Source organism: Vanellus vanellus (assembly GCF_965231255.1).
Source record: "Vanellus vanellus genome assembly, chromosome: 1".
NCBI classification, from domain to species: Eukaryota; Metazoa; Chordata; class Aves; order Charadriiformes; family Charadriidae; genus Vanellus; species Vanellus vanellus.
In genome coordinates, this window is record NC_138905.1 from 21,138,846 (window position 1) to 21,154,451 (window position 15,606).

The window sequence follows — 15,606 nt, forward strand, 5'->3', positions numbered from 1 at the left end:
ACCAGGGATTTGGAAAGCTGGAGTAACTATACACCTAACTGCAGCAGTGCAGAGGTTTATCTATGCTTGGGAGGATAAACTTTAAGTTCTCAAGTTGTGGATTACAATGTGGGGGAGTACATAGAGTCACTGATTAGGCTTACATGAGGGCCTACATCCTTACTGAAAAGTTTTCCTTTGTATTGTTCCAAATTCTCAGCTATTTGCACATGTACTTCCTTGTGTCTCCTGTGAATTGTTTGATGTTCAAATTGGCTCTGGAGGAAGCTGAGTTTTCTTCCAAAGACAAGTCAAATAGATAATACTTGAATGATTTCAATTTCAAGAGCAGCCAGAGACTGGACCGACACGTTCTGCAGGTTGCCTTTGCCAGATCTGCTCAGCAGGAGAAAGGCTGCGCAACAGCACCAGCCACCCACGGGGGAGCAGGCTCCACCCCACCAGATCAGTTCCTCCGATACATAATCTAGAGGACAAAAAGAAAACACGGTCCTAAAAGTTGAAACTCAACCTGGGTAAAGGTAGTTCCTGAATGACGCACGCTTTAAGAGTTAAAAGAAAAAAAAGAACCCAAAACACTTTATTCACTAAGAATTTTTTACTCAAGTTTCAGTCAGCAAGGAATAGTTTTCTGCCCATGATTCTTTCAGTAATACTGATTTTTTACGCTAACAGAGCTCCTATCATATTACAACTGGCCTGAACCAAAATTCTAACTTTTTTTTTCCTTAGTTTAACTCTTAACTTGTTCCATTCAGCAATATAGGCAGACATCCTTAACAAAAACGTCTAATAAAGAAGAGACTACAGAGCATGCTATCTTATTCTAGTTTACAGAATGCAACACATGGCACATTAGATTATTCCTTTTCAAAGGGACTACTTGATAAAAAAAGGAAAACAGCACGTATCTTCTTAAAGTATATTAAAGTGAATATTTTCATAGGTAAATTTTTGCACTGCAAATTAAGATAATATCATTGGACCAGAAAAGAGAACATTTTAAAAATTCTTTTTCCTGTGAAATCCAAGTTGCTGCTTATTCATGAACTGTTTGGATAAAAATAACCATCCTTTAATACTCAAATCTGTTATGAGACAGTGCTTGTCAAGAGGTCCAACTGTTTTTTAAGTGAATCTTTCACTTTAATCAGTTTGGTAGCCTACAGGGCACAATTAGGTATTGTGATGAAGCTACAATGAATATGGCTTTCCTATGTTGATAACATCATTAAGTTTCACACAGGCAATCTGACAACTGATGGGGTTACAATCCCGCAGATACATTAAGTAATACATCTTTGCACACATAGATTACATATCAAATTATTGCCGTAGCACAAACCTGTTCCATTATGTATCTTATATAGGACAATTAGGACATACCTGCGCTACATTATGAAACAGCTACCCAAACCAAGTTGACAGGTTTTACTTACTACCACTAAACTTGTAGGTAGCCTCTCTCAAACATATCTAACAATACAACTCAGTATTTTGAGTATATACTGACTAGGAATGCATTGTAATATTTATGTAAGAAACAGGACGGAGCTAAATACCAATCAGTACAAAGATTTTCCGTGCCTTTCCACAGAAGCTGAATCGCAGTGCTTGGAATGACAATTTGCTGCTGTCTTAGATTATTCAGTCATCAGCAAAATTACATCAAAAGACTTACTTAAAATTCACAGTCAAGATGATAGAGGAAGTTTTTCCAACAGTACTAATTTTGGTTTCAAGTTTAAAGTAAAAGGAGGTAGTGCAGTAAGGTTCAACCCAATTTTACTGATGCCAGGTATATTTGCCAGTGGCCTGTGGGTTGTCTTGTAATGTGATATTTGAAGAGGGTTTGTTTCCATCAGTATATGCGTATAAGAAAACATCAACTGGTCTCCTGGTTTAATATCTTCTCTTTTGTCATACCTGTAAAGAACAAAGATGGCTTATTTACATTCCTCTCTCTACATATTAAACATCTCCTTTATCGCAAGGGCATGCAGCATCCAAGATGAAACACAAAAGGAACTGTAGCAGAATGTTACATCTGTTGATTAAATTAAATAGTACTGGAGGAGGAAATAGTATTTTTGAAGAGCTTAGGGAGCCAGTCATTCCATGCAAGTCTTTCTGCTGCTGTTGTGATATAAATCAGGACTCCTAGAAAGTGTCTTGCTAGTCTTCCATTTGAGTTCTCTGGAGAAAGGACACCAAAGCCTAAGACTGTAGAAAACCGGATTAATTTTTAAGTTTTACTCTAAAAGAATTGTGGTTTAGCTAAGTATGGGTTTGGAGTTTTCTTTTTTCTTTTATTTAATAAAAAATATGTTATGAGGCACTTTAGCAGAAACCTCTCTCTTCTGGTCATACATTAAAAGTAGGAGTCTCAGAGAATAGCAGGCAGACGACTTTCTTGAACACTGTAGGAAAGAAAGAACACCCTGGCAATTATAATATTAACTTGGCACTTTTTATTTCTGGGTTCAGTTCCCTGATCTACTTTGTGTTTGGGCAGGTCACTTTAGGTCAGCTTTCATAAACATGTTCAAGTACCTATGTATAAATCGTGTATATATATATATATTAAAAAAAACATAAGAACTAGTGAATTCTAAAATATTTAACATGTACACTTACAGTTATTTCTTAAAAGGAGACATATTCAATCTAGCTGTAGAGGGAATTTACAGGATGAGAAAAGAAGTGACTTAAGCACTTGGCATGGATGTGAAAAATCTAGGTTCCGCCACTCTGCATCTGGTGTAAGCCCAGAACTGAAGTTTGTTATCTCTCAGAGCTGTATGAACCTCTCTAATTTTCTAAAAATCGAGTTAGAACTCCCTCACTGTCTCATGAAGACACTCTTTTGCTTCACAATAGTTACTTATTCATTTACTGAAGATTCAGGTGGAATTTATAGCCCAAGGGATAGGACGCTTATATTGGACATGGCACCCTGATCACATCCTCAGTGCAACAACTTCAAAGGGGAAGAACAAGATAAGTCTACCCCAAAACAGCCTACAGAGCACTGTTAAGCGTGCTTCCAAAAAGGGTAGACCTGGATTCAAATCTTTGCTTTATATCCCAAAAAAACATTCTATGCTAATACTGTCCAGAAGACAGAGGTTAAGATGAAGGTTACTTACCCTTAGTTTTGTTTATGACAAAACAGTCTTGGGCATCTAATTATAAAAGACAGCCCATGCTCTGTAACCCAAGTGAAGAGCAGTACCCAGTTCTTCCCCCTTTCTGCCGCCCTTTTCTGTGAACTGTTTCCTCTACCATCTTTGGGAGCTCCTGTTCTTAGGCACCTGATACCTCCCATGCATTTCACAAGCAACTTACTCAAGGCCGTGGCTTTTTTTACAGGCAGGGACACTGCTAGGAAGGTGCTGCAATCCCAACCCTACATACTCCTAAATGCACCTAGGAGTAAATCCAGGCTGCATCTTTTGCCACGTGTATCTTTGCAGACCTGGCCTCTCATCTGCCTGAATTCTATGTGAAAAAATGGAAACATTAATCTCAATTTATATTTTTACAAGACTCCCTGACATACCAGTCATTAACATTTAAGATACTTAAAGCAAGTGCTCTACAGCAAACTACAGGATTCATGTAGAATGTTAACTAAAATTTTGGCAACCCAGAACAGACCCCAGGCTGACATAAGCCAGTCTTCTCCTAACTGTTTATGGCTTAAGACTCTCTAAATTGAACACACAAAACACAATTTGAAATAAGCAATGGATTGGTAATCGTGAAGGCAATTCAGCTTTAAACTGTCCATACTATCACAACAAATACACCAGAATGCAGAATTAGACTTTGCACACCGAACAAGTGTTTTCTTCTTCTAAAAAAAATCATGCACTAATTTCACCTCCTATTTTTGAAAAGATCACAATACCACTTATGATGGTACATGCATCCAAACTGGCAGAAGGAATGGCATACTTCATAACAACTTTACCAACTGCTAATTTTGTATTTTCTTCATCAGCAAGTAAAGGGCCTTTCATCTGGCTGCAAGCATTTCTGAATTTTATTATTTTTAAATACTTTAAGCTTACACAGCATATTTATTCCTGGTTCAAAGAGACCACACTAATTGAAGACAAGATTATAACACCTGTTCTGTGTCAGAATCTGCATCAAGCTTCTTTCAATCACCCTTTGAAGAAAAATAATGGATCACCTGCATTTTTCTTGAGGCAAACAGATCTAATCTGAGCACGCCACTGAAAGCTGTTAACTTTAAGACACTTTTATTTATGGATTGTAGTTATCCTGATGAATCATCAGCCTTTATAGCCACTCCATCCATAAATCCGTTTTCACCTGATGTACACAGTCTATGAAGACAGTAAATTAGGTTTCACCCAAAGGCCGTCATTTCCTTGAATAAAAAGAAAATGGACAGCTGGTGCCACTAAACTTTGCACTACTGTGCTGTCAGACAAAGCGGTAGTCCTGCGTATGATGCTCAGTTGCGGATTTTGCCTGATTTTTTTTAGGTCAAATTTTATGATGAATCCAGCCCTCCCTTGAGGCTTTTTTATGACAAGTAAAGATAAAAGTGCAAGACACAAACTGGTCTGTAGCTGCAACACTATGAAGCATCCATCAGTGACAAGGATATTATTCGTTCACCTTCTAATCCTACTATACTAGAGCCTTGCAAGCCCAAAACAATCCAAACCCCAACACCTAAAAAAGCTCATTGAAATTAAGCATTGTATTTAGAGACTAGATTTATATTTAGAGTAGTGTGTGTACTTAGGTATATTCAAAAAAACAAAATATTGCAAAATTTTAGCTACCATGTGTGTTCTATCACTTGTACTCTAATAGTTTAATGTCTTCTCCTGACTGTTCATGGCTTAAGACTTTCTCTAGATTGAACATGCAAAAACTAATTTGAAATAAGCATTGGATTGGTAACCGTGAAGGCAATTCAGCTTTAAACTGTCCATACTGTCACAATGTTATGAAAGAGCATGGAAATAAAATAAGGCATAGCAGGCTCAACAATTTTTATAATTCCCCCAGAAGCATTCCCCTCTTCCTCTTTACTTCCAAACTACTTTTATCTCTAAACATACCAATAATTAAATTATGTTTGTTCATTTGATCCTGAAGACTGTAACTGGGGAAAAATAACTCCATGCCCAGCGTACTTCTTAAATCAAAATCTGCTTCTATTGCTTTTGTTTTGTGCAAGTATAAAGAGAGGCTTTGTGTCACTCTCTACTGAATTATTTTCATTAAGATGACATTTTAAATTAGAAACCTACACTTCAGCTGAAGAGGTGGGCTTAAGTAGCAGAAAGGCACCCCTTTTTTGGTCTGCATCCTGAAAAGCAAACAATGCCATCCCACAAATGTCTCCTACTATTCATTTAAATATTCTGATTCTTAAAACTGTTTGTACATTACTGCTGGTCATGGTAACGAAGCACTCAACTGCTTTCTCTCACAGCTCATGTGACCAATAGTCCACAACAGCAGCTTCAATGCCATCTACATGAAGGATGTTCCACGTAAAAAATAGACTTTGAATATTAATACGTAGATAAGTCCCACAATGCCACACATCATTTAAAAACAAACAAAATAAGAAGACACCCCCACAATTATATACTGTTCTGCCAAGAGCAGAAAAATGTTCATCTACAGGTATGTTTTACAAGATCTAGTGAGATATAAACGTAACTGCATTAATGATATTGGTGTTTTAGTAAGCTAACATTTTTTTTTCACTGTTTCTGATGTCTTTAAAAGATTCTATGCTATTTAGGCAAACCAAAACCAACCAAAAAAAAAACCCACACAGTGCTCTATTTCTCAAATGGCTGCACTGCATACATCAAAATTCTCTGAAGATTCACACATTGTTCTTGAACAGCCTTAATAAATATGCTATATCATACACCATATCTGTGATGCTTGCCCCTGTGCACATACAAAAAAGGAAAAAGCAGGCTCCTGTCTTCAGATCAAAATACCTTGTTCATAACCTACCTCCAATCTGAATTGATTTCTAGAAACCGAGAAACTCCTGTCTGTGCTGCAGCCACGTCGATATGAACAGAGACATCTACATAAATAAAGAAAACAAAGTTTCAAAATTCTTCTAAGAACACTCTGATTAATAAATTAACAAAACAGTAACAGAAAAGATGCATATAAATAGTGTGAAGAAGTAATATCCAATACATGTAAAGACATACTAGCAAAAAAACCCTGCAATTGAAATTAGGCAAACACACCTCAAACCAGCTTTACATACCTGCTGTTGAAGGTACCAACTCATGCAGCTTCTGAATTGCCACTCCTCCAGGATAATTGAAATGTGAAACATATAAAGACGTTCCTGAATAAGCAGCATTAACTAGAAGATGCATTATAACAAAGAAAGATCCGAGTTTGTACAGCCAGGATTTCCGGTAGTTATTCATACTGTTTGGGGGGGGGGGGGGGGGGGGGGGGGGGGGGGGGAAGAGAATAAACTGTTATTTTCCTGGTCATTGACTATTGTGACAGAACTTTGATGAAAATTCCACTGCTAGATAATAAAAATTAATGCAAACTTTATTACAATCACGTGTATGGAATGCATTTATTATCCATTTCTAAAAGACTAGCTTCTAGTGACATTTAAATAAGAATATTCTCATTATTAAAGCTAATACAAGCTCATCAATAAAGCTAAGTATTTATGTGTTTAAAATCTTTAGCTATGAATGTATTCTCTTTCAAAGAAGTTGAGTTTAACTTCAATTTGTTTACTCAATAAACCCAAGTTTAACTAATACAAACCCCATGTTTCATGAGCCCCACCTGTATATTAAACTATCTCCCAAGATGAGTTATGATAACAACAAAGTAGTACACTGGAATGTGCCTTCTCTCGTGAATAAAAATAAACTGAACTGTAACAGCATAACAGTAAAATCAGGGCTCTGTTCTCGACTGCCCCAGACTTGCCAAATGGTCCTGTCAAATCTTTTAACTTTTCCTTATCTCTATTTCCCTCATTAGTTGAATGGGTACAATGGTACAGACCTCCTTTGTAAAGCAAGACCCATAAAGATCTCAAGAAGATCCAGGGTCCACGATGGAAAGAAGCGCATAAAAATAGTAATAATAAATTTTGCTTTTTCTTTTGCATTTTCAGAGAAAAAAAAAAAAAAGGAAATTTGAACTTACATTCGTGAGCACATTTTAGCAGCCACTATGTTGAAGACAGGGAAAGTGTATATAATAAAACGCAGCTCTTTGTGCGGGAGAAACGAATACAAGAAAATAAAGCCCAGTGCTGGCAAAAGTAATATCCGAGTTCTCTTTTCTGCTACACCTAAAGGTACAAATATAATGCTGCATCCCAAAGCACGAGGCAGGGCTGAATAGAAATACCACAAGAAGGGGGAGGTCTTCAAGGTGAACAGGAGAGTTAAGGATGCTTTCGCTGCTAACAAGTAAAGTAACCATTCTTTAGAGTAGTACACACAAATTTTGCAAATACGGAGTATACTTTTTGTATATCACATTCTTCCAGGCACTTGGTTTCCTGCCTTACCCTTTGAGAAACAAAAGCAATTGCCTAACTACATTCACACCACCCAACAGAGGCACATCAAATGGTGCTAATGATGGGCAACATGAAAACCCAAGGGCAAGAAACCTGGATTTACATTGGTAGAACATAAAGAAGCAAGAAGGGACAGTCTATAGTGGAATGTTAAAATTTATGGAAAGATCGAAGAAACAGACAATGTCTTATAAGCTTCAAATAATGAAATACTAGATGAAAAGTAGAATTTAACACCATAACTGAGTCTCAAGAATAGGTTACATCAAGTCTTTGCTTTGGCTGGTAGTGTTCAATAGATCTTTTTTCCCTGGACGTTTCAAAGGATACTCCCCAGTTGGAACTTTTGTTTAAAATTGTGTTATACCAGAGCACTTTCCCCTCAGGCCACACAAGCTGCCTCCAAAATAGAGAATCCACAGCAACTGTTAGCCCTAAAAGAATTAAAGAAATACAAATCTGTGTGAATTAAAAACTAGGGAAAAGCAAACTAACACATTCAAACTGCACATTTACTAATGAGATCAACATAAACTGGAACATGCATTGCAAGCCTCACCCAAAGCCACAGAGAAGGTTAAATCTGTCTGTCCTGTAGTGGAAACGCAGGGGAGGGAGGCCCTTCTTAATAGAAGTTTTAACAGAAGCATGTTAGATGGGAATCTGATTGAGATTCGTCCCGCTCCAACCCCAGGTGTGAAAGCAGTGGTTTAATTAAAGTTTGTTTTAAAAGAGTATTGGAGCATTACATGTAATGAAAGGCAAGAAACCCAGACTAACTTCAAATGGTACTAAATGGATTTTTATTGTGAAGTTGGTAAGTTAAGAAAAACAACCTCTAGAAGTTTGCTACTATTTATTAGGCAGGAGAGAAGAAGGAGGATAAGGGATAAAAGGCAAAAAGACAGAAGAGCAGCAAATCCGTCAGCCCCATCTCCTCCACTCAGCTCTGTGAAAACTGCTCTGGTATTTAAGAAGCTTGCCCAGAGGCTGAATGGAAGTACCAGTGACTAATTGTCATTGGATCTCCAAACTCTTACACTGTGAAATGCCTCCAAATGCACACGGCATGATCTTTTATTGCTTCTACTGTCCATGCTGTGGAAGGGACAGCACACTACCAGAGGTAGAGGTCATCATCAGGCATCTGACAGCAGCATTTTTAATTAGGTAGGCTGGGAGAGAAGCTTAGAGTATTTATGTGCATATGCATGAGCCTTCCACGGATGGGTAGAGACAAGGAGTTTTTTTTCAGTGTCTCTAGCATGGATAATCACTTAAGCTGCTAAAATTAATGTAATAAAGATACAGGGCTAAACTGTGACTCTCCCCACAACCTTCTTGCTCGGTATCCCTGTCTGTCACACTGTTGTATTTTATCCTGGGATTCAGCTTATCGTCATGGCAATAGATACTACAGCTGATAATGCATGTGTAGCTACAGCCAGATGCTAATTATACTAAAGTTAACTTGCACGTCTAAGCCTTTTTAAGACCAAGGCATCACACTGTAAGCATCTAAAGGTAGGGGTCACGGTATCTTTCTACTGCTCTGTGCACAACACGTATTTCCTCACAAGGAAATTTTCAAAGAAATAAATACCCTTCTCATATTACTAGCAAATAGAATCAATCAAACAAACAACAAAAAAGCCCTAAGGGCCAGGTCACCAGAGACGTCAGTCAAATCTCCAGGCTTACGCTGAATTTAATATGTGACATTTGTTTTTTCCAAGCGAACACTTACCCAACCAAAAAGTTCCAGCAGGAACAGCATGGGAAAGCACCTTGAAAATGGAGATTCTTTTAGTTAATAATGTCACCAGGAGCATGAGGCCTAAGAATATGCAGAGCTCTGATCTGAAGACTATAATTGCCAAAGCTGAGAACCAAATGAATGGCCTTTGCTTCTGCTGTATCCAAAACGTCAATGCCAGAAGCACTGCAAAAATAAATAAAGCACACTGTCTGACACACTGCACTCTTCATTTTCTGAAGGACAACACTGTTCTCAATGCTAGCACCGTGTTCCTCTAACTTCCTACCAATCCTCTCTTGGTCTTCCTACCGTTTCTAGTCCAGAAATTCTTCCTCTGTTAGAGAAATGTAATTTGGAAAAAAGCACAACTTCCTACTGTTGATGCTTAAGTAATTAGGAAAATCATAACCACAGAGGGAACACATGGGAACTCTTTCTAGACAGTATATTAAATAGCTTTGAGGGGAAAAAGAAAAAAAAAAAAAAAGGGAAAAACAAACCTTAAGGGAGTACTAAAAGCCTTTCAAACTACGATTCATAATTATTATTGCTGAGTATCAGCTGAAGAGTTAGTTTATTCTTTTGTGTATCCTGTATTCATGATAAGAGCAAGTAATTTCAAACATGGAAACGAGACTACAGACTAACGCTCAGGGAGAAAGAACTATAAATCCATTTGTGTGGTTAGCTGGAGACACACTGTATCTCTACAGATGAAGTTGCCTCTACTTTTTCATAGTTTAAGCCACATGATAACACTGACTACATAATAAAGTGGTCATGATCCTAAGGAAAACGTGCGAAATGTTAATAGTACAAAAACATGAAACAACTTGTATTTTTAATACTTGCAGAAATGATCTGAGTAGTTTATTACTACACAGTGTTTATCTGACAACTCAAACAACAAACTTTGGTTTGTTTTTCAGTTCTGATCTATGCAGGCACCAACCTCATGATTTTATTAGTTGAACAACTTGCACTGAAGCATTAAGTGATTCAGATAAGAACTGTCACATGTGGTTAATCTTCCCTCTCATCATCTCTGGGGAAAAACCGTATGCGTAGAGTAAGGTTTTGACTTTGATTTTTTTTTTTCTCCTTTAAGTGTACAAACTGCTACATTTGTAGATAACTCCAGAAGAGGAAGGTGGAGATATTGTGGTGGGAGTTTGTTCCATAGATTCATGAGAAAGTTGTTTCTGTTCTGTGTAGACTAAGTTCACAGATTCTGTTTGAACTGCAAGCATACCTATTGCCTTTCCAATAGCTCAATGTTTTATGCATCAGATATGTGTACTCAAACCTCTAGTTAATCAAAGCCATCTGACAAACTCCACATATACTCAGATTCAATAAAACTTGATTCAACAGTCATTGTAAGTATATATGGTAAAAAACAAACAAGGAAATCACAATTGCTTAAGTTTTCTAGTCTTGTTATTACACACTTTACCCAAGTACATCTATTAATTTGGTCTGACCACACATTTTCTGTGTTTTAACTATTGAAGAATTTTTCTATTTTAAAATTATTCCTATGCGAATACTTACCAAAAGGAAGTGCAAAGACATTAGGAAGAGTTCGTGTACAGTAAAACATCAAATGAAACTGAGTAACGGTGATGAGACAGAAGATTGTTGATGTAGTTGCTCCAAACTGCTTTCTAACTTCTTTCTGTAACTTCCATAATGTGTAAATCACACTGAGCCCCAAGCTTCCTCGGACTATTAGAAGAATAAGAATAGGAAATAAGAGTCATATCAGATGGTTACTGATGAACAACTACATTACATAATGCAAGGGAAGAAGTTATGAAGAATAATACTGGAGATATCACAGCATAACCCACTTCAAAGGAAATAAAAAACCACCAAACTTCCCCATTTACTTACCTATTTTAATCCACCTTTAACTTGTCTGATATTTTTGCACAAAGGTCAATGCCTCTATGCCCAAGCTAAACAATATTTTCTGAAGCATACACGGAAGTACACATGGAAGTGCATTCTCTGAAGACGCTTGCTTTTTCTACGCTGTCTGATATTAGCTAGCACAGACTTTCTCTGTCCACCCCTAAGAGGGGGTGGAATTGCCATGCTGGCATTAAGTACCTACAGTTTTCAAAAACCATAATTAAGGAAAAGAATATTTTAAATCATTGATCCAAACACAGATTGTTACAACAATGTCAACCATTATTCCAGTAGTAAAAACATGTCTATTCTGATGATTTAAAATTCTCATACCTATCAGCTGGGAGTAAAATTTGGACATTCTTAGCACAGAAAGTACATATATAGCTGGGCTGGAAAGAGCAGCAATAAAAATCGGTCCAAGGAACGTTCTTGGGACAACTCCAGGAAATTCATGATGGTCATACTGCAAAAAAGAAAATCTAAGTAAGTCAGGCAAATCAGAAACAAAGAAAAACCGTGATAAATCATATTCACGTTGCATTTATCCTACTCATACAGTAGAGAATTCGGATCTTTAAGAGTATCCAAGAAAGAACACCTTCTTTCCCATTTACCTTATCCAAGTCCAGTTGGTGGTATACCACATCATGGATAGCTTGTAGGTTAAAGCTTTCCTCCACTTTTGTAAAAGGACAGACAGTTAAGTGAACAAAGGCCACAACAATAATCAGCAGCAGCAATGGGAATGACCGCCCACTCGAGCTCCTCTTCTGAGCCATCCTAGGTTCAAAATTCACATGAAGTCTAGTATCATTTAAAAGAAAATTAAAAGAAAATGCATTAGTAACATGACATGAAGTGTACAAGCAAAAAAAAGATTGATAATGCAAGGGGAACGTACTACAGTAGTGTAGAAGTTTAAAGAAAGACTAATAAATCAAAGAATCCATCCAATTATTTTTTTTTTTATACATTCAATGAATCAAGTGGATAGCCAAAAACATATTCAGGCAGCATTTCAGGATTTATGCCACCTCCCATAAACATAAAGGTTCTAGTTTCTACATAAAAGAACTCAGACAACATAGACACTACTTAAGAAAGTATTTCCCTTTGCGTCCCATACTGCCACCACTGCTGAGAATGCCAACTCAATTATGTCTGCGTTTTGTGGGAGAGACAGCTTTCGAATTTACTTTCACTTTAATCACGCACTGGATTTACACATGAACACACTCCCTCGTTTGTCTAGGACACTGAAATTAGTGGAAGAGGAACCATGAGGATGAGAAATTGCTCAGAACAGAGTACCATATCTTCCGAGTTTGCCAGCTTGCCAGTGGCTAGGACAGCACTCAGTAAGCGAAGGACGAATCCCCTTCGACACCCACACCATGTGTCATAATGGCATGAAACAGTCTAAACCTCATCCTTCACACTGCTACCCAGAAATGAAGGGCATATCTACCTAGTGCCCGAGCCATTCTTATAGTAGTGTTTATGATGTATTTTATCATGATGATAAAAATCACGTGTCCAGGTGATACTAGAGCAAATAAAGCATAGGTATTGTCATGGGTAAACAGCTCATCTTTTCTGATTTCAGACTTTAAACCAATAAAAAATAATAATAAAAAGGTTATTTTCCATGGCTATTTCCAGCAAAAACATCGTAATCTATTTCATGTTCTTCCAGTTTAAGCTTTCCGCTTTTTGTCAGTTTACAATTTAAAAAAGACAAGAGATTTTGGTTATTGTTATTCTTGTTCTGTTCTCACAGAAACAAAACTTTAAGAATAGTACCTTTAAGGTACAACTAGGGTTTTGGTTAGAGATGTTTTCTCCTGTGTTTTGGTCTAAATATGTCCATCAAGCAGATGTGAGATAGTTGGCAGATTTGCTAGGATCACTTAGTAACTGCCCCCTAGAGTTACCTTTTCTGAATTTATGTTTGTCCTGCTCATTAGTAAAAATAAATAAAGTGAGCTAATGTTCCTTATTGTCACAGCCAACACCAATAAATCCTGAAATTTGGGTACTTCCTGTAAATTGCATGTATCTGCATATTATGTATCTCACTGATTGCATCTTTTTCTCACAACTGCCACTGTTACAGACTGTAAGTGAAGCTCTAACCCTGTGCCCAAAGACAAGAGAGTTCTGCGGTAGGTCCTCACGATTTTTGGCTTGTTTTGCAATGTTGAGAGCCTAAATAAACACAACATCCCTGGAAGTGCAAATAAGGCTTTTTAACCTGTGCCTAGTCTTTACGAGGAGGGATAAGTCGGTTACGCTACTACAGAATCCTTCTTCCACAGCAGTAGTAAAAGAAATACGGAACTGCCATCAGGAGCACTTCAAGAAGCATTTGGTAGGAATTAAGCTTCTGCACAGGCAATTTATTCTTTTCTCTAGAAAGCTCTTTTGCTGAATCCTTCCAACAAGTACAGAGGCATCTCAAATTTCTGGCCAAACTTACTCAAGAGAAAAATGGACAGCGAAGGATCAATCTACTGCTGCACGTAGCAACACAGGCATTTGAGTAGCTTGCATCATGTGGAGCAGTGTGTCGTACACCAGCAAGGCAGGTATTCCTCACTCCCAATTCCCAACTTCTTAACACTTCAGATATTTTAGGACCCAATGAATCCTTGTAAAAGTACCCAAGTACCAAGAAGCTCTATTTTTTCCTTCTTAACTATATCAGTTGTATAATAAAAAGATGTTACCTTCACCTATAAATACTGCATTTATTGTACTCTGACCACTCTACAATATTGCCTGCTCCTGATATCTTTAGCTGATCACCATACGAATAATCAATCCCCAACCTCCTAAATCATCAGAATGACAGTGAAGCTACATATCCCATACACAGTTTATCACAAGGTTGTTTTTTTTTTAATTTTGTTGACTCCAATCCTTTTGTATGCCTGAAGAAAGTACGCTTGCCAGCATACTCATAGATTTTGAAGATAATTATAAGCATTATACATACTGAAATGCCCTGAAGGGAAACAATCTGGAAGATAAAAAAACAAAGCATGAAGACAACACCTAGGTTTCCCAGATAAACCCTAATAAATTTAATGGTCTTGTCAAGACTTAAAATAATGTGCTCTGTCAAAAACTGATGCTGACAAATCTCAAAAATCAAGTGGGATTTATCAAGACAGGTACACAGCGAATTTGATTTTTAAAATAAATTTGCTATATAAAGGCAAAATGCTAGCAATTACAACATTTATTTTTAAATGCCAAGAACACAGAAACAGATTTTCACTTAATAAAAATATTTTAATAATCAAGGTTAGAGGAACATTGTAAGCAAATACAAATACTTCTATTCATCATTAACATTCTAACGACTTCAGAAAAGTCCTCCTCAGATCCTCAGATCTGTACAACATTGCCACATTTACAACCCCCCAGATGTCTGCATCAAGACTGAATTACAGGACAGTGGAGATTTTACTGATTTTTTTTTTTTTTATATACTGGAGATTTTCAACATAAGGAATTCACCCTTCCTGGGATTAAACTGGGTGAAAATAAATTGTTTTCTCACATTGAAAAAAGGCTGAAACACTTTTACCAGAAATGATTTATTCTTTTTATATACTTTTTCTGTGGAGGTGTCATTAGTTCCAAGAATTTTTTTTCCCCAGAAAAATCTACCACATTTGGCTCACTTACATTTTTCAGACACTCTTCAGTATAAATAAGTTAGAGCTTGGCAGCCAAACTGCATGTTGAATCTGTCTACAGAGATTACATTTCAACTCCCTCACATGCTCTGTATAGAAACATGTAAGCAGAACCACACCAAGAGCACCCCACCACAAAGCCCTCCCTCTTTATCTAGATTTGGCAAAACCTGTCACAGGATCATAGAACAGTTTGGGTTGGAAGGGACCTTAAAGATCACCTAGTTCCAACCCCCTTCCAGGGACACCTTCCACTAGACTAGGTTGCTCAAAGCCCCATCCAGCCTGGCCTCAAACACCTCCAGGGATGGAGCTTCCACAACTTCTCTGCACAACCTGTGCCAGTGTCTCCCCACCCTCATAGCGAAAAATTTCTTCGTAATAGCTAATCTAAATTTAACCCTTTTCAGTTTAAAAGCATTACTCCTCATCCTATCCCCACCCTCCCTGATAAAGTGTCTCTCCCCATCTTTCCTGTAGGGCCCCTTTAGCTACTGGAAGGGGCTATAAGGTCTCCCCAGAGCGTTCTCTTCTCCAGGCTGAACAGCCCCAAGTCTCTCAGCCTGTCTTCTTTTCTAAGAAGGAACGCGACAGTTGCTATCCTTATATACATCTCCTCATGA

The 15,606-nt window shown here is 37.5% G+C and overlaps 1 protein-coding gene across 2 annotated transcripts; it reads right to left on the reverse strand.

The window, feature by feature from the left end:
* Positions 1-354: 354 nt before the first annotated feature.
* Positions 355-12,055, reverse strand: ALG12 (ALG12 alpha-1,6-mannosyltransferase; the record flags this gene model as incomplete). Of its 2 annotated transcripts, XM_082482357.1 has the most annotated exons (10): positions 355-466; positions 1,682-1,926; positions 6,028-6,103; positions 6,296-6,465; positions 7,216-7,439; positions 7,928-8,031; positions 9,345-9,539; positions 10,911-11,084; positions 11,607-11,739; positions 11,891-12,055. In XM_082482357.1, the coding sequence occupies 9 exons, from the start codon at positions 12,053-12,055 to the stop codon at positions 1,695-1,697; spliced, it is 1,473 nt and encodes a 490-aa protein (XP_082338483.1). In that variant the 3' UTR covers positions 355-466; positions 1,682-1,694. The 2 variants fall into 2 exon arrangements, with proteins under 2 accessions (XP_082338483.1, XP_082338482.1); XM_082482356.1 differs by lacking the exon at positions 355-466 and having other exon boundaries at positions 554-1,926.
* Between the last annotated feature and the right edge of the window lie 3,551 nt (positions 12,056-15,606).